This window comes from Prionailurus bengalensis, chromosome E4 (genome assembly GCF_016509475.1).
Source record: "Prionailurus bengalensis isolate Pbe53 chromosome E4, Fcat_Pben_1.1_paternal_pri, whole genome shotgun sequence".
In the NCBI taxonomy this organism is placed as follows: Eukaryota; Metazoa; Chordata; class Mammalia; order Carnivora; family Felidae; genus Prionailurus; species Prionailurus bengalensis.
In genome coordinates, this window is record NC_057360.1 from 40,568,853 (window position 1) to 40,592,665 (window position 23,813).

The window sequence follows — 23,813 nt, forward strand, 5'->3', positions numbered from 1 at the left end:
AGGTGGAGGAAGAGGTCTCTGCTGGGGGCAGCTGGCCTCAGGGGGGCTCAGGGGAGGAGCCTTCTTTTTTGCTTCTCAGGAGAGCAGCCTGGTCACAAATGCATTGCAAGTGAAGCAGGCATGAGGGTTGTCACTGAGAAGAGCAAAGACAGAGACACTGTGGGGCTCTTTTCCTTCTTAGCAATGATAGGAAATGCCCAACCTGGCCTTGCCTCAAGGAGCCCAACTCTAACCGAGGCTGGTGCAGATTTGCATTTGATGATGGAACCAGCAGTGCCTTTCTGTCTGGGCCCCCAAACCCTGGTTCCTTCCCGGTTCTGCCACCCACTGAGTCACTGAGCTCCTCTAAGCCTCGGGTTCGTCATTTGTATATGGAAGGAAGTGGGTGGGTAACAGGGAGGATTAAATGAGATAATATGCCTGTGTAAATTCCCCAGCGCGGTGCCTGACACACGGGGGTGGGGGTGGGGTTGTAGAAATAGTGGCTGTTATTATAATGCCTGCTGTTGGGTGGAGATGGATGCAAGCTCCCAGGACCCTTCACATGAGAGGGAAACTGAGTCCAGGGATGATGAATATGGAACTCAAGGGAATGGTCTGAGACAGGAAGAAAAGTGTGTGCTAGGGACTCAACTGTGGGTGCTGGCCTTGGTCAATGCTTGGTCATTCTAGGGACCTGGGATCCAACCAGTTGGTTGACAGTGGGGGGGGGGGTGGGAGAGGAGTGGACACTTCAGTCTTCCTAACACAAGGTCAAGAAGGAGAAAAGTAAACTTAAAACACCTGGTGTCCAGAGCAGGCCAGAGGGTTCTTGAAGATCCCTAGAAGGAGCCATAGGTTGAACCCTAGGAGGCACCAAGAAACTATGGGGTCCAGAAGATACCTGCGGGTCCTTGACCTGCCCCGGTAAAAAGTACTTCACATCTGTTTCCCCACCTGGAAAGGTGAGAGTCTCTCCTTCTAGCCAGCTACCCTTCATGGTGCACACCTTGGTTCTTGGGAACACTGGAACATCTTCTTTGCACCGAGCTGCTATCCTTTGCTTTGACACCCAAGTCCAAAAATTATGACTCTTTTGGGGTCCAATGCCAGCCCTGTTTGATCAGGGTTGGGAGGACAGACTTCAAATACCCACGGTCTTACAGGCATCTCTCATTAAAAAAAAAAAAAAAAAAAAAAAATCTCCTCCCGAACTGAGTCTCCATGAGCCTCACTGGAGTTTGGACCTTGTCTCTGGGTAGGGCCTGTTCTGGGAGCCCACCTGGAGGAGAGGAAGCTTTGGCATTCTAGTCTGATGGTGACGTGAAGACATGACGCCTCTTGCCATATTCCACCCCCCAGACACACAGCGAAGGGGCAGGAGGGTCCGGACGGCAAATACTTGTCCCCGAGCGGGAGAATCTGAGTAGTTACACTGAGCTCCTCCTCTGGCTCCCAGAGTCAAGCGGTATCAGGGGCAGACGGTCCTACACTTGTAAAAGGTCCTACACTTGCGGTTACCCCTGAGTACCCCTAGCCATCTCCCACTATTCCTGCTCCCAGGGCTAAGGGAGGGGCTGCCCCTCCATGCAGTCTTAGTCAGACCCCTTATCAGCCTCTTGGGACTTCGCTCCCCTTAAGACTGCCCGTGTTAACCACTAAGCTTGTTTGAAAAGTCAGATGGTGTGTGTGTGTGTGTGTGTGTGTGTGTGTGAATTCTAGATAATCTCCATCCTCTTCATCACTGCCTGGGGAATGTCCATGACCAGATGGAGGCAGGCCGCTGGGGGAGGGCAGAGGGATTGAGAGCATGGGCATTGGCCCCAACGGACCAGGGGAAGAGTCATCACGAAGCTGTGTGAACCTGGACCAGTTGATCTGTGACTTAGTTTCCGCACCTGTAAGTGGAGGAACCTCATAGGGCTGCTGTGTGGATTCGCTGAAGTAATGTTTGTAAAGGGTTTGGCACAGTTTGTGGCTCATGGGAAGGGCTCAATCAGTGTCAGCCAGTGTTGTTATTAGGGTGACCAGGGCCAAGAAGTGTTAGCCATGGAAGTCTTCCTGGAGGGGGAAGTCCTGGAGCTAACCTTGGGAGGAGAGGAGGAGCACTGTTCTGTCGAAGAGTGGAATGGTGTGCGCGCGTGTGTGTGTGTGTGTGTGTGTTCGTGAGAAGGAAGAGTGGCTGGCAAGGAGACAGAAGTCTCTATGCTGGGAACCCAGGGTAACTGTAGTTTTCTGCTGGCTGGTGCAGTCTTAGAGTGTCAGGAGCAGGAGGGGGGCAACGGGTGAAAGACCCGAGCCTACTCCCAACATGCCCAGATGGGCCTTGCAGGGCCTGTCACATGAGGACGCAGGGAAACGTGCAGCCTCAGTGGACGAAAACCGGCCTCGGGCAGCATGAACCCCGGGGGCGCAATGTGCCAGGTCTCATTTCTCACCTCCAAGGCTACCTTTCCTAGGTGGGGCCTTGGAGCCCGAAGGGAAACTAGAAAGTCCCCCTTTCTAGTAGATTCTAAGAGCCTGAGCTGTCCCCGCCTTTCTGAAACTTGGGATTTGGGAGTTCTAATCCTCAGTCCCTCAGTTGCCGTGATGCAAGCTCCCAGACCTTTCTGGACTTCAGTGTTGACACATTTCATTGAAAACCTAGAAGAGGAGAGGCAGGGAGAAATCAACTCTGAGCCTGCTCTCCTGATGCGGGAGGGAGAAAGCCCCCAGGGAGAGCTTGGCGGAGGTGGGCAGTAGGGGAAAGGGACAGAGGGAAGGTGGGGGGGTGCGGAATCTGGGCAGCACGGAGACCAGGGCAGAGAGGAGAAGGGCGAAGCAGGGGAGAGTGATTCCAGGAATGGGCTGCCAGCCTTGTTCCAAAGAGGAGCCTGAGGGGCCGGGCCCATCAGAGGGCAGTCCTGGGGGGGTCGCCGGAGGAGAGTGAGTGTGTGAAGAAGCCAACACCCCAGTTCAAAGGAAAGGCAGGAAACAACCCTAGGCAAAAGAAAAAGGAAACCTCTGCTCTGGCAGCAGCGGGCGCTGGGCGCGGCCGGGTGGGGCGGCTGGCGGAGGAGAAGAAGGCCTGGTTCGGAGCAGAGCTGGCCCCCAGCCCGCCCCCCGCTCGGCCCCCCCGCCATGTCGTGGGCCCTCAACCCTGATGGCCCCACACGTGCCGCAGCCCGCTTCCCACACTGACCCGTGCCCACCAGGCAGAGACACGCACAGGGCACAGGACAGGGTGCCACGTGGGGAGGCCCTGCCCGGGGACCGCGGGGCTCTGGCTCTGCGTGCGGGCTCCAGTCCCCGCCCCACCGTCTATGAGCCGCGCGTCTCTGGACAAGTCACTTAACCTCTCCACCGTTAGTTTCCTGCAATGATCAAATGAGGCAAATGATCTACTGAGGCCCAGAAAGAGAATCAGAGAGCCACCTGTGACAGGGTGGGGATTTAAGGTGCCAGCGTGATCTTCTTCAGCCCCATCGGGTGGCCGGCCCACCTACCTTCCTGCCTCCTTCCCTCCCTCCCTCCCTCCCTCGCTCCTTCTGTCCTAATAAAGTCCCCTCCCGCTGACCTGCAGGGAAAGGGGCCTTTCACAGAGCCTGGTCTGCTCTTGGGCTCCCAGCCCCGGGATGATGGAAGAAGTGGTCCTCCTCACAGGGACCCCTGAGGAGATGCGCCCTGGCCTGGCACCTGGTGGGAGACTCTCCAGAGAGGAGAAGTCTAGGCTTCCAGATCACCCCCATCTGGAGAGTCCAACTTGTCCCCGGAAATGGAAGTTCCGTGAAATTAGAGCCTTCTCTGGTACGGCCTTAGGAAAGGAAGGGATTTCTGCCCTGGAACATGCCCTAAGGGACCCGTAAGGATTCTCCTCAGAGCTCTCAGCCCTAATGAGCTGTGTGACCTTAGGCTAGTAACTCGTTCTGTTGGGTGCAGGGCCAAGGACAAGGAGTCCTAGTGGCTGGGGCTTTGGGAAGGTACAAGAGACCGGGGGGGGGGGGGGGGGGGGTTGGGGGAGAAATTTCCAACCCTCTTCCTCATATTGGGAGTGATTTCTTTCAGCCAAACTGAAATGGATGCATTGACTCAGGGGCTGTCAGAATTGTGGGAGCCCCTTCGTGCTAAGTAGTCCCTTGCTTAAAAAAGGGGGTGGTCCCTGATTTCTAATGACAGTTCACGTCTTTCCTCCCGCCCTTCAGACATGGGAGAACAGGTCTCAGGAGGAGAAAAACACCCAAGAGGCCAAACTTGGGCAGGGAGCAGAGTTATTTTGGAAGCAGCAGAAGGACATGGTGGGGGGAGAGCTACGGGGTTGGCAGTGCGCCCCCCGGAGCCATGCCAGAGCAGGCCACGGGCGGGCTGGCAGCGGGCAGGTGGGGGCTGGGCCCGGCTGCTCAGCGACAGGGCACCTCCAGAGCTGAGGTTTTCTTTGTGCCACTGTCTTCTTTCTCCTCCAGAGCCACTAGGAAGTCCTGTCTTTTGAATTCCCTGGGACCTGGGCCCCCTCTGATTAATTGGGTGAGATACAGAATCTAAGGCTGAGGCCAGGGAAACATAAAACCTGTGCCCGGTTTTATGCCTCTCCTGTCTGCTGGTGGGGATGCCTTCACAGCTGATGTTTTCATTCCCTGGACTGTAACTTTTCTTCTAGGAAGAAACCAGATTGTCAGGAAGGTCATTCTTGGGGCCCAGACAGACATATCTAGAAATTGCCATTGTGCCGGTGTCCCTGCCTCCACTGATAATGGTAACAGATGGCACGTACCGCGTTTATTTGAGCACTCCCCCGGCATCATCTCATGGAAACGCTGGGAGAGAGGTACTGGTGTTAGCCCCATCTTATGGATGGAGAGACTGAAGCTTTTAGATGTTAAGGGTCTGGCCTGAGGCCACCAGCCAGTGATTGCTGGTACCAGGATTTCAACCCAGGCAGTCTTTGCCCTGACCACTGTAGTGCCCTGCCTCTCAGGGGGTCAGAGCTGGGGGCTTCTGAGCCCTGAGGGGATGGGCAAGACTCTGGGCATGTTAAACTTGCAGGCTGAGCTGTCCCTCAGCCTATTCCAGCCTATTTCCAGCCTATTCCAGCCTATTTCCAGTTTCTTGTGTTTCTCAAGTGCCAGTGGCTTCGTTCCCCTCTTATTGGCCAGCAGTGTCTCGGGGAGCTCCTCTCTGGGGCTGCTTGAAGGGAAGATGTTGGGTCCTCTGTGAAGCAGTCAGGGTGGGGATAGGGATGTGACGGCAGACGGGGTAAGTTGGCTCACTGTACCAGATGGTCATGGGGCGCGTCCCCCAAGGACCAACAGTGAGGTCAAGAGCACTTCCAGGACAGGGAAGACTGGGCTGGCCAGGGGAGGCCCTGGAGAGGGAGGAGAGGCCCATCCTGAGTCCTGCAGAACCAGGGGATTCAGCCGGGGGGTGGGACAGGGAAGGCTCTCCAGGAGAAGGGAAAGCATGGGCCTCGAACACAGAACACTGTGGCTTCTGTTCCTTGATCACGACAGCCTTTTCTGTCTCACTCCTCAAGGCAGGATATTCCAGAGCAGGGCTCTCAGCCTTTTTCTCCTTGGGCCACACTTAAACACACACACACACACACACACACACACACACACTCACTCACAACTGATTCAAGGTGTTTAGCAGCTGGGATAAATCAACTAGTCTGCTCCCAGCCAAAGGCATCTAGCCAACCCCAGGCAGCATCTGGCCCCCCAGGGGCCGATACCCTCTCGACACACCTGGAAACACTGCTGTGGAGGAAGCTCGTGTTTGCAGCCTGACTGCACAGGTTCAAATCGCATCTCCAGCACTAACTCGCTGGATGGCCCTGCCTGATTGATTCTTCACTTTCCTGAGCCTCCACTTCTTAGCTTCAACATGGGCGTAAGAACACAAGCTCTTTGAAAGATGTTCCTAATCTGGCAGCATGCTCAGCACACAGCAGATGCCCAATACGTGGGAGCTGTTGTTATTACCCACTCTGATCTCTCTGGGGAGAAGCACCTGGCAGGAGAAACTGAGGCAGGCACAAGGTGGCTCTGCATCTCACCTAGGCACCTCTGTCAACCTAGGGCTTTGCTGGGAATGAGACGCAGAGGGTTGGTTCTAGAACACAGTTCTCTGCATCCTCTCCTCCAGTGTACCCTCCCCTTTGCCCTTGGAGGTGCTGGAAGAGGTGGAGCGTCCCTGAGAGTGTCCAGACAGGCGGATGGGAGGAGGGTGCTGAGTGCCTTCCATTACACTGGTGTCAGGGATTTGGACACGGTCCCTAGGCTCAAAGCCAAAGCAGTGAGACCACTGAAGGGGGGCGAGGGCAGCAGTGGTTGTGCACAGGAGGTGCCATCACCGCTCCCATCTATCACCCCAGCCCAGTACGTTGCTGGGGTCACCACAGGGCAGGGAGGGGGTGCTTGTTTAAGTGGTCTACGGAGGATCAAGAATGTCGAGGTTTATTCCACTTCCCCGTATGATTTGCAAGCCTGAATTGTCCCCCGACCTGAGTTACCATTGACTCCTGGGAAACGGGCCAAAGGCAGCAGCCGCTAAGGGGCTTTTAACACCTCCTGTAGGAAGGAAGCCTTCCCAGGTTGACCCAGCCTAAGGATTCTTTTCCCCAGGTCTCTGGGTCTCTCGCAATTTGCTTCACGTTCCTTTGCATAGAAGACTGTGCAGGGCAGTGGGGATATCTCTGTGGGTAGAGTGCGTTTAAGCCCCGTCTAAGCACTGTTGCCAAGGAGCACTGTTCCATTTCGGATAATACCCTCACCCCAGCTCATGTTGAGGTCTCCCTGTCCCTTTTGTTAATGGTCAGTGATAATGCTGCTCAAACTGTCAAGCTGTGTGGGGAGCAAACCTTCATTTGTTCACTTAGCGGACGTGGGCTGTCTGCTGTCTGAGAGAGCGCCCTGCTGAAGGCTTCCTCCTGCATCCACCCTGTGGGGCTGGTGTCCTCATTCCTCCCCTTTCAGACAGGGAGCGGGAGAGGGGGGGACACCCAGTGAAGAGATAGAGCCAAGGTTGGAGGTAGGCTTGGGGGCTCCAAAGCCCGTGCTCTTTCCTCTGCCCTGGGGGCTCGGAGGAGGAGATAAGACAGGCACACGGATAACTGTGACACATTTCAGGGAGTGAGGCGTGCACCAGGCAGGTCCAGATAAGGAACAGCGGGGCAAGCGCACGGAGGAAGGAAAACTCATGCCTAACTGATGCCATCGACGCAGAAACCCCTGGAGGGGCAGTTGTGCAAGGGAAAAACCACAGGGGTGGGCGTTAAAAGCCCTAGATTGATGCTCATTTGCAAAACAGAATAATCGTCTCTCCCTGATGAAGTGGTTGTATTAAGCAAGGTCCTGCCTGGAAGAGTGCTTAGCGCATAGAGGATGCTATTTCGCCTGCTGTGAAAATATCAGGTAGGACTGCATAGTGGTGTGTGTTTATGGGGTGTGTGTGTCCATCTGTCCGTCCACCTGACAAAGGCTGTCTGTCTCATCAGATTCAGGGCGCCTGAGGGCAGGAGCCATGTCTCTTTGCATTAGAAGTTGGAGCTCCTAGGGGAAGAGGGGCCATACCTCAGGCTGCAGACAGGGAGCTTCCAGAAGGGCAGGATCTGTGCTCCTGGTTCCCTTCCTCTTAGGACCACATCACAACTCTCTTGTTCAAATGCTAGCGCGCACACACACACACACACACACACTCTAGTACCGGCCCCTACCTGCAGGGGGCACTCTGAACAGGGCCACAAACAATACAGGAATATGCATTCAGTCTTTCTCGTTCCCCCTTAGCTCCAGATCTGGGGCAGCCCAGGGGTGGGGGTGTCTGAGGATGGGGAGGTGGATCGAGTGTCCAGGGATTGCGAAGATTGAGGCAGGAAGGGGCCGTAAACGAATCCCTTGCCTTTGTGGTGGACAGAGCCGATTAGGAGGCTGGGAGGAGACAAGAAAGGAAGGGGACTATTGTCTCCGACAAAAGCAAGAGAGAATGAGAATTGGGACAGGGCCTGGGCTGCCCGCCCTCACTTACCTGGGGGCAGACCCAGGAGAGTCTGGAGCCAGGAGCCAGCTCGTTTCTCAGCCCAGACTGGACCCCAGCTCTCCCAAACACCAGCCTTGCATTTGTGAGCTGGGTGACTAGGGCGAACCCCCTAAACCAAGGCCTGCTTTACAGACCTGCCTCCTCTCCAATCACACAGGCCCTTGTCTGGGTTCACACTTCGCTGCCACCACCATACAATTCGTAATAATTTTGTAACTAGCAGCCCTGCATTTTTCTTTTGCCCTGGGTCCTGTAAACTGTTCCACGCTGACCCTCTCTGAGCCTCCTACTTCTAGTGTGTAGGATGAGGAATCTCTTAACCAGCCTCTCTTTCCAAGTGGTCATGAAGTCAAATGAGACCCCTTCTCTGTGCTCTGCACTATGATCCCTAACATGCCACATACAGGTCTTCTGTTCCCACACTCAGGACGGACGTGGGGACAGGGCAGGAATGGGTGGGGGGAGGGGGCGCCTGAGGGACGCCACAGGGTAGAAAAGGCAGCCTCTGTCCAGAGGCACCTGAGGTGGCCTCGGGGCTGGAAGGCACACTGGGTATCACTGGGCTGGAGACGATCTTTGGCCTGAGCGTGGCATCTGCAGGGGGCGAGGCTGAGGGGGTGCCTGTGCCGACGGGAGGCACAGAGACCACCTGCATCCTGGTGTGTCTACGGATGAGCCAGTTGTCAGACTCTGGTGGGCAAGACCATTGTTTGAACTGGAAAGGCCTCTGTGTGTGTTTTCCCCCTTTCCAGTTTTTCATAGTTAAAAATTTTTTAAAAAGGGATGGAGACAGAGCATGAGTAGGGGAGGGGTAGAGGGAGGGAGACACAGAATCTGAAGCAGGCTCTAGGCACTGGGCTGTCAGCACAGAGCCCGATGCGGGGCTCGAACCCACAAACCGTGAGATCATGACCTGAGCCGAAGTCAGATGCTTAACCGACTGAGTCACCCGGGTGCCCCAGTTTTTCATAGTTTAGCAGAGTAGTTAAATGTATGAGCCCAGCTCTCCAGGGCTCAGACCCTGCCTCTGCCTTTTACCAGTCTTTGGGGAAGGATTTACTCTTTGGTGCCTTAGTTTCCTCACCTGTGCATGATATGGATGTTAACGATACCCACCTCCTAGGGCTCTTGGGAGGGTTGAATGAGTTAATAAATGGAAAGTGCTTAGAATGGTGTCTGACGCATAGTAACCTCAATGGGTGTGAACTATTATTATTCATTTATTCAACTGACAGACGTTTATGGAGTGTGCGCTCCCTCGCAGGACAGCTGTGCTCCGCACCCATATGATATTAACAGTTCTCCTCCACCTACAAGCCACAGCGGCTGGTCCAGGGGGGAGACAAAGATTTAGTGCCACCCTGTATGAGCCCCCCTCAGGATATGCTCCCACCCCGCTGCACTGCCCTGTTCTCCGCACCCCCCCCCCAACTCTCCCACCCTTCTGCTGTGGTTTTTCTTCCTACTGTGCGGTGAGGGGCTGCACATTCTGGAAGAATGGGGGGGGGTGTCAATAGGTCTCCTCCTCCAATTTTGTCTGAAACTCCCCTGCCCCCTGCCCACCTGTCGCTGTAGGTCTGCTCTCTGTTTGGTGGAGTTGAAGTCAGGAGACCCTGGGCTAAAATTCTGTCACGGCCGCCAACTTGCTGAGTGCCTTTGGACAAGTCCTCTGGTCTCTTCAGGCCTGCTTCCTGTTGGGCTGGCAGTCGCTGATCCTAGGATGTCGTAGAGAAAAATGATCACGTATAAATAAAGAGGCAGAGGGAAGGGAGGGGGAGAAGGAGCACAAGTGAGGCCATGTCGAGACGGTGGGATGAAGAAGGTGCCAGGGTCCCCGGAGATTTGCAGCTTCACTCAGTGAGACTTGAGATCCCGGGGGCTGGGACAAGGCATGGCCATCACCAGCACCTCCAGGGCTGCGTGCCCAGCCAGAACAAGGCCCCCCATTAACTATGTGCAGCCAGCGGAAAGAGGAATGCCCACCCCCCGCCAGCCGACGCCACGCCAACCCTCGTTTCGTTGCTGGCTCCCCTGATCTGAATGCAGAAGCCCAGGGTGCCGCCTCTCCCTCTGCCTGCCCTGCCTCTACCTGCCAGAAAGTATTAGCCTCACCCTCCAGATTGGCATGGGGGTGCAAAGGCACCATGCTGCGGGGGCCCGGGGGACCTGCTGGGGGTGGGGCTTGGGGTCAGGAAATACCTGGGCTAACCCCTAGAACCCTGGTGTGCCCAGTGCTGATGGACAGCCCCGGGACCTGTAGGGGGGCCGGGGGCGGGGGCGGGGAAAGAGTGTAATAAAAGGAAGAGGTTTGGAAATTCAGACTCTTGCCCCGGGAGCCCTCCTGAAGTTTTGCTGCAGCCCCCAGCCCCTAACCCTGGCTGGAAACCACCGCACACGGACAGACCGAGTCCTTCACCACTCCACCACTCGTTCAGTGTCGCCCCTCAAGAGCGTGATCACTGGGAAGTTCTTCCTGGTGTCCCTCCTCCTTCCTGCTGCACTACCCCTGAGTTTTGGGCAGAGGGGAGAGAGCCAGCAGCTACCCCTGCTTTGTTAGCCTCAAAGGCCCTGGTGGATGGACTGGAGGAACGTGAGCACGGAGGCAGCCTCAGAGGCAGATGTGGTGTGGTCCCCAGGGATCCTGGAGGGGCTGCTGAGGCCGTCGAGGGTCTCTGCCCGCCCCTCCACGGGGACCCCAGAGCGCTGCAGCTCCCTGCCCCACAGCACTCAGGGCTGCGGTCAGCTGTTCAGTGCCCCCTGTGGCCCCAGCGCGCGGGGAGGGGGCAGAGTTGGTGAGTGGAGCGAGGGCCAGATTTCAGCCTCTGCTTGGCCTCTTGGCCAGGCCACAACTGGACCTCTCTGTGAGTCAGTCGGATCAATACTTAGCAAAAAAGTGATTGAAAAAAAACTATGAGGGGCTGCTTACAGACGATTTATGCCGTCTAGTCCCTTGGATCTCCCAAAGCCTTTTTACTCTAAGTACGTGCTTTAGACCAGCAGTGTATTTAGACCTCTGGAAACTGCGAGAGTGTGCGAAAGCTCAGGCCCTACCCCAGACCTACTGAGTCGGAATCTGCATTTCAGAGCGTGCCTGGCACTTGCCCTAAAGCTTACCCTTGCAATAACTCAGGTCATCAGTTCAGTCTCTGGCCAGCCACTCTCCCCCCACTCTCCCACCCAGAATTGCTTTAACCTCATTTGTACTTGGGTGACGCACCGTTGGCTTACGTCTAGGGTGATAAGAAAGAGCCCCTAGGACATCACTGTGAGTTAGTGCAAGGATGTGGTGGAGAAGTGGGTCCAGACAACAAGTCTGCAGCTCTGGGGCCCGGCCTTTGGAGAAAACCAGGGAAACAGCAGCTTGATTTAGGATGCAAGGGGCTGACTGAGATGTCTCTGCTTCAGGAAAACCTTCCCCAATCCCTCAACCTGGGAGAGGGCTCCCCATGGTGTCCTGCTCCGCCCCAGGGCTTGTCCCCTCTGGGTTCTAACTTCTGTCTACTTGTCTGTTTCCCAAACCAGGCTGGGTGCCCCCAGGAAAGCAGGGCCCCAGCTGCCAGTGCCCCCTGGCATCCTCAGCGCTGGCATAAGCGCCTTGCACATCGGTGCTCAAAAATATTGGTGGAATGAATGAGGAAAAGAATGAATGGATGAATAAGCTAATGAATGGCCAGAAGCAGGAGGCACAGAGCAGAAACCAGCCTAGGCTGAAGCAGATGTGCTCGCCTGAGAGAGTGCCGGGAGGGAGGCCACCCTCGTCAGACCTGGTGATGGCCCTAACCTGGCTCCCCCACAGGCCGGAGGTGTGGCATCCAACCCAGACGGCTGCGGTGAGCGCGGAGCCGTGCTGGGGAGCCTCTTAAGCTGCCAGTTAGCCAGCTCGTGGCCAGGCTTGGGTTTCATTAGAGTGAGGCATCTGTTCTATAAACCCTTCTACTTAGAAGCTTTTGCCTTTCCTGTTCGTTCTCCTTACTATTTTTTTCTTTTTAAAGAACACTTCTTTTGAAAATTTCCATCCAGTTTCAAACAAGCTAAGACAAAGGTATGTGCCTGCCCCTGGGCTTGGATGGAGAGAGGGCTCCAGTAACTTGAGGTTCTTCAATCTCCTGTTGCGTATCCGGTTCTCACCTAGGCTCTGAAGGTCCAGGATGAGTAAGCCCCGTGGTCTGCGTTAAGAGAGATCTCAGGCTGGTGGGTCAGAAAGTTACCACCTTGGACGTGCTTAGATGAGGATATGCATGGGTTGGTTGTGGGGGTACTCAGGAGGTGGGGGGGCGGCAGTGGAGAGGAACGTGTCCCACCATGGAGTCCTGTGACGATCCAGGCTGCTGGGGCCCATGGCCAGGGAACTCTGGGAGGGAAGCATGAGAACACCAAAGCCCTTGGCCATGCCAACAAATGTCGGCGAGTGTTTATTGAGCACCTACTATGTCCCAGAGCCTGGGCAATGTACTAGGGATACACAGATGAAAATGAATCACGGAACTAAATTTCTGATTTAAATTCAATAAGGTAGAGGGGTGCCTGGGTGGCTCAGTCGGTTGAGCAGCCGACTTCGGCTCAGGTCATGATCTCGCGGTCCGTGAGTTCAAGCCCCACGTCAGGCTCTGTGCTGACAGCTCAGAGCCTGGAGCCTGTTTCGGATTCTGTGTCTCCCTCTCTCTGACCCTCCCCCGTTCATGCTCTCTCTCTGTCTCAAAAATAAATAAACGTTAAAAAAAATTAAAAAAAATAAATTCAATAAGGTAGAAAGTTGAGAAGTGTTGACAAGACACCATGGGCATCCAGAGGGAACTCTTAGCCAGGGTTAGAGCTGGAAGCCTTAGTCAGCTTAAGGTTCGAGGAAGAGTCTTTTCCAGAATGGGTCTCTCTTTTTTTTTTAAACTAACTTTTTATTTAAGAATAATATACAGGGCAGGGCACCTGAGTGGCTCAGTCAGTTAAGTGTCTGACTTCTGCACGGGTCATGATCTTGCACTTTGTGAGTTTGAGCCCCGCGTCAGGCTCCATGCTGCCAGCTCAGAGCCTGGAGCCTGCTTCGGATTCTGTGTCTCCCTCTCTCTCTGCCCCTCCCCTGCTCACACTCTGTCTCTGTCTCTCAATAACAAATAAATGTTAAAAAATTAAAAAAAAGAATAATATACAGGGCAGAAAAGACTACCTGTCACCTGGTAAATGTTTACAAGCTGAATACACTGGCATTAGCAGCACTCAGAACAAGAAACAGAATGTCCACAGCTTTCCAGAAGCCCTCCACCTGCCATGCCTTCTAGTCTCTACCTGCCCCCACAAGGGTAACCGCTGTCATGATTTCTAACAACATAGGTAAGTTTTGCCTGTGTTTTGCACTTTATATAAACAGAGCGCTATTTTATATGTGGCTTCTTTCCCTCATTGTGTTTGAAGATTTGCCCAGGCCACACTGTTGCTTGCAGCCATAAGTCACTCACACTCACCTGCCGCATGTATTTGCTTTGGGAGAGCACAGCACGTTCCATCCATTCTACTGCTGATGGGAGCCTGACGCTTCCCAGTGTGGGGGCATTATGGATAGCGCGGCCACGGTGGTTTTGTCCAGGCATCGGTGAGCATATGGATGTGTTTCTGTTGGTTATACACCCAGGAGTGCAAGTGCTGGGTCACAGATCCCACGGTGGGGTCTTCAGGGTCAGGATGAGTTTCCTAGGCGAGGTGTGGGAAGGGTCACCAGCTTCGTCTGTGGGACCAGGAGGGAGGCCAGTGGCGGAGGAGAGGGACGGGGCAGGGAAGCCCGCAGCAGGGCCACAAGGACCAGCAGTATCCCGAGACCCTTCTGACTATTTACTGTATACTTTCCAGTGGCTCCTATTACAAACTACCGTAAACCGGGTGGCTGAAAATAACAGAAATTGATTCTCTCACATGCTGGAGGCCAGAAGCCCGGAGTCAAGGTGCCAGCAGCACGACACTCACTACGGAGGCTTTAGGGGAGAATCCACCAAACCCCTCTTCTAACTCGTGGCGGCTGCCAGCTTCCTTGGCTTGTGGCCACATCACTCCAATCTCTGCCTCTGTCTCCCCATCAACTTCTTCTCTGTGTGTGGCTTATAAGGGCACTTGTCAAGGGCCCCCTCGAATGATCCAGGATGCTCTCCTCATTTCAAACTCTTTTTCTTAATTACCCCTGTGAGGACCCTTTCCCTCACTAAGTATGGTCACATTCACAGGATCCAGGGATTAGGACACAGACATCTTTTGGGGGGGCCACCATGGAGCCTAGTGTACCAGTCCTTACTGCCATCCTCAGTGTCCCGGCCCAGTTCCCCCCTTTGCAAAGCTCTCAGGCCACTTTCTAATGGCCAACCTGTCCCTGCTGGCCACCACAGGCCAGGCTTTCTCCTGATCCTCAGGCACTTGAGATTTCTTCCAGCACTAACGTCCAAGGCTCTGTCCAGCTGTGTCTGTGGTCCTGCAACTCTCCTCAGGTTGCGGCGTCCTCCCTGTCTGCCTCCTCCGTGCTCAGTGAGGCTCTGCACACAAGGGCACTAGGAACAAGGAACTTAGGCTGAAGGCATCTTTCCAGCAGAGTCCGGTCCAGCCCAGGGCACCTTGCCCATGGCATGCCGGTGGCCAGCCCTTCTCCATGTCCCCTCTCCCCGATATCACCACCTCAGAGGGAACCTGGCTATTACCTTGTCCCAGAGCTTCTGTGGTAGTCCTGATTACACACACACACACACACACACACACACCACAGGGAGGAGGGAGGAGCTTGGAGGAAGGGGAAGGAGCCCAGCCCTTTGCTCTTCCTTGGAGGAGGCCTGGGAGACAGGAATGCCTTTGGCTGGGGGACCCTGGCCAGAGATCAGAAGATCAAAGGATGTGAAGATCAGGGCTGGGGCAGGTGGCACTCACTTGGAAGCATCAGAGAGAAGCAGCAGCTGGTGCCTCCTAAGGGCAGGGCTGACCCAGAATGCCCTCCCCCCTCCCCCCCCCCCCCCCCCCCCCTCCCTGCCCCATTTCCGTTGTGACCCTACTGTGCTGCTCCCCCAGGAGGCAGGGCTCTGGGGGTTGAATGCGGGGGAGGGGGGAGATGCTAACTAGCATCTATATGCCACTTGGGAGGCACAGCGACTACCCCCGACACACAAGGACACTCTCACGCAACCCTCACAATTCCCGTAAGAGAAACCGTGACATAACGCGTTAGAGATGCAGAAACCGAAGCTCAAAGAGGAAAGGTAACTTGTTCAATGTCAAACAACTGGTAGGTGGTGGGGCCAAGTCACAAACTCAGGCAGGCTGACACCGCAGCCCACAAACTACTACACCCTAATGGAAGGCGCGGAACTCTGTTCAGTTCAACTGCAGCATGACGGAGGGAGGCTAGACTTCGGGAGGGACTCCTTGCCGGGCAGGGATGTTAGATCTAGATCTTGTATCTAGTCTTTCTACAAGTCTGATGAACCAAACAGGTAAGGGGTTGGAGAAGAGAGTAGGTTGTTGGGGCACAAGCCAGAATGTAGGACACAGGCAGCAGGACAGGAGAGAATCAGCAAGAAGGAGGCAGGAATCGCCTTGGGGACCAGGCATGCGGGACCTCAGGGGCCTGACGGGGCTCCGGATGGCAGGACTGCCCTCCCACCCCCACTGTGGCCGACTGGTGGTGAGCAACAGCAAGGTGAGGCGAGCCAGCCCAGGTGGGCTTGGAGGAGGGGAGCTGAGTTCCAGAAATTTCCACTGGTGCTCGAAGCCCCTGGGAGTGAGACTCAGAGCAAGACACTTCCAGGGGGTGAGGCCCTCCTGGGCAGACCCTCATCCCTCTGCATTGTTCCCAGACCTGCGGCCTTGGCCCTGCTTCCGGGCCCTTCCAGCCCCAGGGGCTCACGCTGCCAGTGCCCGCGGAGGACCGAGCTGCCTCGCGGTGCGCACCAGCTCCTGTGTGCAGCTGGGTTCAACAGAGCAAAACGGTGGGGGGTTGGCTCTGCCGTTTATTAACTGTGTGAGTAGATGTGAAGTAACTTAATATTTCCCCGTCCTCCTTTCTTCATTTAAAACGGGGATGAATAATGCTTCACTCCCTGGCTTGATAAAAGGATTAAATGAAATGAGACCGAGAATGTGCCAGAGCTCTATTGAAAGGCATTCAAATAGAGGGGAGCTGGAGAGGCAGAGGGGAGGGGTTGGACATGACTTGGGACTTTGGCATCAGAGGGATCTTGATTTTGCTGGGTCTCATCTGTAAAATGGGTCTGTAAAGCCTTTGGCACAGTGTCTGTCACAGCAAAGGTTCTGAGCTTGGCTTCTGCTCTCTCCCACTAGATTCAGGTTGAATCTGGGACTGGGTCCGATTTCGAACACCTCCTGACTAGGGTCTTGGTGCTGCCCCTGGCCGGGGTGGGGGCAGGTGGCAATTGGGTGCTCCTTCTTGTCTCTGTCCATGGAGGTAAGTGGCGTTGCTGGGTTGGGAACAGGAGGAAGGGATCCTAATGTGAAAGGAAAACTTCCATTTGGGATGTGAGGGTTGGGGGGGGGAGGGGAGGGAATGTGGTTCTGAATAGAGGGGACTTTCCTCTGTTTTCCACCCCCAGACACACCCTGCCCCTTTATGGGGTAAAATAAAGGGTAAACGCAGCAGGATCTCAGCTAAACAAACAGGGCTCAGGGCTGTGGTCTGCACACAAAGGGGACTCCCGCCCTCTGGCGGCCCTAGTCCTTCCCACCTGTGCCTCCTCAGCTCCCCACCCACCCAGCCCTTCTCCTGGGGGCCCCGGGGGGGAGCTCAGGGATGTCCAGTTCTGAGGAAGGTCACATAGTTCTTCCCCGCAGGGAGGTCTTATCCGATGGGATGTCACAGTCCTCTCTAAGGTGCTTCCGGTCTGATAGGGCAGATAGAAGTCACCCATACACTCCCACGTACAGAAATGATGCCCTTTTAGATGGAGCCAGAGATCAGAATAAGGGCCAGAAAAGATGCTGGCCGGTGAGTGGAGACCAGAGCTTGACCCGATTAAGTGGACAGGTCCCCAGATGCATAGCCACTGCTGCCTTCCCTTGCTAGGTTTATGCTCTACCCTCCTCCTGCACATCTGTCTTACATACCTCCTCAGTCTTCCTGGCCAGGGTCTGCCCATGGCATGCCCAGCCATCCTTGCTGCATAGAAAATGGACCTTGAAGCTGGTGGTGGCGACGGCGTGTGTGTGTGTGTGTGTGTGTGTGTGTGTGTGACAAACACAGGTAACTGGGAGTCATGGAGAATCTCCCAGCCTGTGTGGGGAGACCAGGCACATGAATGAGCAATCTGAGACCAGGAGATGACAGTTTGTAGTCTAGGACAGGATTGTGTGGCCCAACTCTGTGACTGAACCCTCTGAGACCAGAGTCAAAAGGTTGTACGAATTAGTCTGAGGAGGCCCTGTGACACTCCAGCTGCTTGGTCCCAGCACTCGCCACTCAGGCTTGTAATTGTCCACGGTCTTGTCCTTGTTCCAACTGGACTGGGCTCTTTGGGGTCAGGGATCATACACTGGCCTCCTGGCTATGCCGTCAGAATTTGAGGAGACCTACACCATACAGATGAAATAGCACTGCTACCCCGGAGCGGCATTACCTGACTTCTGTGGTCTTTTCACCCAGGGCTAAAACTAAAACCAAAAACCAAACAAATGGAAAAAAAACCCTTCTACTTTTCTCTCACCTGACTTCTAAGAATGTCTCCTGCCCAGGGCACCTGGGGGGCTCAGTCGGTTAAGCGTCTGAGTTTGGCTCAGGTCACGATCTCACAGTCATGGGTTCGAGCGCCGCATCAGGCTCTGTGCTGACGACTCAGAGCCTGGAGCCTGCTTCAGATTCTGTGTCTCCCCCTCTCTTTGTTCCTCCCCAGCTCGTGCTCTCTCTCTCTCTCAAAAATAACTCAACATTAAAAATGTCTCCTTCCCTTCCCCTTATCCCTCCCTGCCCTACCTGAATTAATTGGGTCACCTGACGATGATGCTCTGGGTTTCCTGTATCTCCCTGGTTCAGTCTGACTTGAGCAAGCCTGGCCGTTGCTTAGCAACCACAGGGGACCTTCTCTCCCCTTACAAATGAGCTCCAAGTCCAGGTGCCAGGACCTCCCCGTCCAGCTCTCCAGCTTCTCTCTTACTGTCCACGACTCGCCTCCGTTCCCTGCCCTCCTGCCACTCCAGGCAGGCTGGGAGACATGGTTGTTATAAACAAGGGAGCCAGAACATGACACGATGAAGCAATAGCCCTTTTATTTAAAACTACAGAACTTTTCTCACTTTGTGCAAAGCCTAAGAGAATGTGCTGTGCTGTCATGTGTATGAAGACAGATACACTTTATCCTGATTGGAGTACACTCCCTTGTTTGGAAATCTGGGAAAATTGCAGAAATCCAAGAGAACTTTGTGTTAACGAGTGTGCTTAGAATCTCAAAGACAGCAAGTACCACGTCATCTCTGATAAGGAGGTGCCATCTAGGGGAATCAACTGGGCAGGGAACGCTGCTTTAGAAAACCCAAGACCAATGTGATGGGGTGGAAAAAGCATCGCCCTGGGGCTTAGGAGACCTAGTTCTCACTGCCATTAACTTGCTCTGTGACCTTAGGTAACTTTGTCCAGCTTTGGATGTTTCCTCGTTTGGAAACTGATATCGAGCGCAGGAAGAGGGAAGCACCTTTCATTCACGGGGTGTTTCGAAATGCGTGGGGTGTTCTGGAGGGTGGCAACAACTGGGAGATGCTACCCGCATAAGGAGGGATGCTAACAGCCCCGCAGTGAATGACCAGTCTGGTCCTCCCTGCCGATGAACCCCTTCCCCCACTGTGTAACTTGGGGCGTTCTCTGGATGCCTTCCGCTCCGAGCTCAGTTCTGCAAGCTACTCATGTCTCATATACACCCCACCCTCATTTCTGCCCCGGGAAGCCAGCCTGGTTTACCCTATCCCCCTTCTGTGCTTCTCTCTTAGTCTCGAGTCTGGACACACACTTTTAATCGGGATAGTGGCTGCAGGAGCAGCTTGTAAACCACAAAGCAGAGTACATATGTGGGTTTTTTGTTGTTACTCTGTGAGTAAACAATCCTTCCCCAGCAACACTGTAAACTCCTCCAGGGCCCAGACCCTGCCCTGTGCTGTGTCTCTGTCCCCTGCCTAGCACTGTGTCCAGAGCACCGCAGCCAGTCAGGAAATAATGACCCGTAGGGCTGGAAGAGACCTTGGTACTGGCCTCATTGAACCAGGTTCCCTGATTCCAGATTCCGTGTTCTTTCCTCTTCACCCTGTCACCTGCCTCTCTTGTTGACAGAAGAATTCAGCAAGTATTCTCTGAGCACCAGATGGTCCCCGTGGCAGCCAGCCTATCTCCTGGCCCTTTTTGGGGGGAAGGAACCCCCTCCCCATTGGGCTATTTCTACACTGGCTTGTCCTGCTCCCTACCACCCCCCGACCGTTGCCCTGAAGGGAAAAGGCCAAAGAGAAACCCGATGGCCCACTGTAGGTGTGTGAGGGATCCTTCAGAGGAGGGCCCCACTCTGGCCTTTTCTAGAGGATGCTGAATTAAGAGACGAGTGACCATTGTTAGCGACAGGTCCCATGGATGGTGCATCAGATTGGAACTAAGCACCGACTAGGTTCTTTATAGAGGGTATGCCCTCAAAGAGCAGTGGGAGAAAGTCAAATCAGACAACAGGAAGAACTCCCTGAGAGCGAGGGTTGTCAGCCCCAGGAAGAGAAGCTGGGGAAGGCCGCGTCATCTATCTCCATCGGTCATGCGGTCTTTGGATGTTTATTGCACACTCCTATTTGCCAGGTGTCCCGCTAGGACTGGAGGATACAGAGAGGACTAAGATTAAGTCCTCGCCTTGAAGAGGCTCATAGTCCTATGGGTCATTATATACTAATCATTATAATTCAGTTGGATGAGTGGAATATTAATAAGGCCTATTTATTAAGTACTATGTTTTCCATTTAGTAACTCGGGTAATTCTCACTACAACTAGTGTGAGGCAAGTACTATTATTAGCCCCCTTTCCCAGATGGGAAAATGGAGGCTTAGAGATGTCAAGTGGCATGGCCAAGATCACGCAGCTAATTAGCCTTGTGCTGGGGTAATAATGAAGGCGGGTGCCGTGCTAGGTGCATGGCAGGAGCTCAGAAATCATCGCTGAGGGAGTGTGGACAAAATATTGTAGGCGCACAGGGGGTGCCACACTAGCTCTGCCTGAGGGGGCTGGGCAAGCCCTCATCAGGGAGGTGACCTTGGGGCGTAGCCATGCCTGGGAACAGGGGTTCGTCTCCTGGTCACTCTACCCGCCTTTTCCCCGGCTGCAGAGACAGGTAACCTTAGCCCACAGTGGAGACACCACCAAAGGGGGCCCACCTTCCTGGGCATCTTCTCCAGCCAGGTGGGGACAGTCCTCCAGGCCTGTCCCAGCAGAACCCAGGGGCTTCGCCTTTCTCTGTTTCTTCTCCCAAAGGAAAAATGCAAACAGAACAATTTGCCAGCTCCCTTGGGTATCAGCCAGATTTCCCGGGGGGGGGGGGGGGAGTGGGGTGGGGGGGAAGGAGGGTCTCCTGTTACCCCACCCCCCTCCAGTTTCCGGTTTTGCTGCTCTCTGTCCCCTCAGTTCCCCAGCATCCTCCCTCTTATCAAACCCTGTTCCTTGTCTCCCTGGTGACACTGCCTCACCCAGCTTCCTTGGGTGGTCCGGTTGCCTCACAGGGTAAAGCTCTGAGAACATTTTCCTAAAGTGCAGCCAGAAACTTCCACTTCCTGTGCCCAGGGCTGCCCCTCACTTCTCTCCCCTCCCTCCTCCTCCTGCCAGCCTCGCCCCACTGACCCTCTCCTGCCCACTCCCCCCTCCCACACGTGGCTGTGTCCAGCTACAAGAACATATAGCCCCTCTGGATACCGCAAGAAAACTTCTGAATGGGGCTGTAACCCATTCTCTGAATCCCCTGGCATTTTGATTGAGAGAAGCAATTTGCAGGGCTCACTGCAAAATGAAAATGTGGTGCCTCTTTGTTCAAAATGTATTAAGGATTTCAAAATGACAACAGGAGAAAATTGAACTCAGCCGGACCCTTCTGAGTGTGGGTGTCTGTGAGACTGCACAGGTCGCACACCCACACAGGTCACACGCCCAGGAAGCTGGTTCTGTAGAGCTGCAGTGTGTGTGTGTGTGTGTGTGTGTGTGTGCATACGTGCGTGCACGCGTGTGTATTTTTAGCAGCGATGGGGTGAGAGTAGTGGAGCAGGCATCGGGATCTCAATCAGCCACACGTTAGACCCCCAAACAGCATCACCGAGCAGCCTGTGTCCCTTCCTGGGGCCAACAGCACGCTGGGATAGACCAGAGAAGGGACCTGAAGCCAAGAGAAGGAACTGGGCTTGCCAGAGGTCACACAGCCAAGAAAGGTTTTCCAACCACAGGAGTGAGACTTGAGTCAGGCTCTTTGTTTCTCCCAAGGAATATCTTTTTTATTTATTTTTAAACATTTTTTTTTAATTTTTTCTCAACATTTATTTATTTTTGGGAGAGAGACAGAGCATGAACGGGGGAGGGGCAGAGAGAGAGGGAGACACAGAATCGGAAACAGGCTCCAGGCTCTGAGCCATCAGCCCAGAGCCTGACGCGGGACTCGAACTCACGGACCGCGAGATCGTGACCTGGCTGAAGTCAGACGCTTAACCGACTGCGCCACCCAGGCGCCCCTTAAACATTTTTTAAAGTTTTGTTTTGTTTTGTTTTGTTTTTGACAGCGGGGAGGGGAAGGCAGAGAGAGAGGGAGAGAGAGAGAATCCCAAGCAGGCTCCATGCTGTCAGCACAGAGCACGATGTGGGGGCTTGATCCCACGACCCTGAGATCATGACCTGGGCCAAAATCAAGAGTTGGATGGTTTAACCGACTGAGCCACCCAGGCGCCCCTCTCCCAAAGAATTTCTATCTTTATAACATGTGATGCTCTGAGAAAGTTTGTGACTTTTAACAGTACAATACTCTAATGTGCACACGGACAGATACACACGTGTGTCCTCACACGCATGGCACACACACGCCCAGCACCCTACAAGACAAGCACGCCCAAGAACTCATGAGCCCAATATGTGCCCCCGCTCTTGTAGATGCTTACAAGTTCATACAGCCGAGCAAATGCAGCCACAGCCAAACCCTAGGCACCCCCAGGATCAGAAGTTCCCCTGGGTGCAAGTATGGCCTGAATGTGCTCTCTGGCTTGCACCAGGACAGCTGAGCCCCCAGGAAAGTCATATCTCAGAACCACCACTGCACAGGACAACCCCTGTGTTGAGAGTTCCTGCATGGTGACTCCCTCCCGGAGACGGCCCAGGCACCCCCCCCCCCCCCCGCCGCCTCACCACCACCCTAACGCCAAGCAGGGCCCAGCGCCTCTTGCCAGGGCCCTTTGCCATTCCCAAGGCCTGTGGCATCGGAGGATCTCGGCTTTGAAACTTGCACCTCCCTCTCTCAGCTGCCACATTCCTCTTCCTTCCCCTTTCCTGGGCACCAGCCCCACCCCTTGCCTTCTGTGAAAGGGCCAGGTCTGAATGGAGCTCCCCCCTGAATTTGAAATCCACCCTCCCGGCCCCCCCCCCCCGCCCCCCGCCACCTTACAGAGCCCTGCAGCTGGGTCATGTGTTGTCTTGGGCAGGATGTGGGGGCGGGCAGGGGGGGTGCAGGCCCCCTCCTCCCCAGGGGAGAACAATGAGGCCGCTAGTCGGGGTGGTGGGGCGGAGGGCGTGGGGTGGGTGCATGGAGCCACATCAGAGCCTCTGAGGTGCGGCCCCTGGAGGGACAGCTGAGTGATGAGGCCTGAGTCACATGCCCCGTGTGCTCCTTGAACTCCCGCTCCCGCTCCTGTGGAGACATGTCCAGAAGTGCACAGTGTAAATATTTAGAGGTAATCGTTTTGTGGCACCTTGTGCCTCCCTGCCTGGCTGAGAATGAGCCAGGCCCAGGACGCGAGGGGGAGGAGTCCAGTCAGATGCAGGTTCCGTGGGCCTCGCCATTCTTTCCCTGGCCACGGTCCGGTGCACCCCTCTTTACCTCTCCGCCGGAACCCTGGGCTGGCGGAGCCTGGAAACACCCTGAGAACCAAACTGACATGAAATCCACCAAAGACCCTTCTTGGCTCTGCACCATCAGCAGCCCAGCAACACCTTCTGCCTAGCCCTCTTTCTGGATGGGGCAGGCCCGGGGATGGCCCTCCTGTCCCCACATGGAGCGGGGAGCGAGCTGCGGACAAGAAGCAGCCCAGAGCTCAGCCTGCCAGTTCCTTGGCTCTACTCTGAACAGAATGTCTTCCTTCTTCAGAGGACATGGCGTCCGGAGGCCAGGCTTTATCAAAGATAAAACATTTGAGACTAAACAGTCTTTTTATAGACTGGAACCGAGCTCCCAAGCACACATTTCCCCACCATCTCCAGCCTGCTTTCCTGAGCACACACAGAAAGCGCCCTCATTTCTTGGGGGAAAATGGAGACACTCAGGTTTGACTGCAAAAGTGCATTCCTAAGGAAGGGAGAAAGCAGCAGGAAGGCCTGGGGGCGGTACCCAGCAATGCGGTGGTCTGCTCTGGGCCCACATCTATACCCCTCAGGGAGGGTGCTGGCAGAGGCGAGAAGCAGCTGTTAAGAGTTTGAAATAGGATGGAACCCAAATGTGAGACACACGCGTGTACTCCGACATTGCTACTCAGCCAGGCACAACCAAGAAGGAAATGCTAACAGAGCAGGGCCAACAAAGAAGGCACTGACTCCTTCCCACCTCCTCCCCCCACCCCCCTCCACCTGTTGGTTTAGGACACTTGCCCACAGGTC

At 54.9% G+C, this 23,813-nt stretch overlaps 1 protein-coding gene across 2 annotated transcripts in view; it reads left to right on the forward strand.

The window, feature by feature from the left end:
• Positions 1–23,813, forward strand: part of LGR6 (leucine rich repeat containing G protein-coupled receptor 6) — a 119,746-nt gene that overhangs the window by 1,919 nt on the left and 94,014 nt on the right. The window contains exon 1 of one of the 2 annotated variants that reach the window (XM_043569536.1): positions 14,987–15,212. The exons of the other annotated variant lie outside the window; for it this stretch is intronic. Within the exon in view, the coding sequence (XP_043425471.1) occupies positions 15,184–15,212 (29 nt within the window). The 5' untranslated portion in view covers positions 14,987–15,183. Of the gene's footprint in view, positions 1–14,986; positions 15,213–23,813 lie in introns of those variants that run through there. 2 annotated transcript variants of the gene reach the window in all.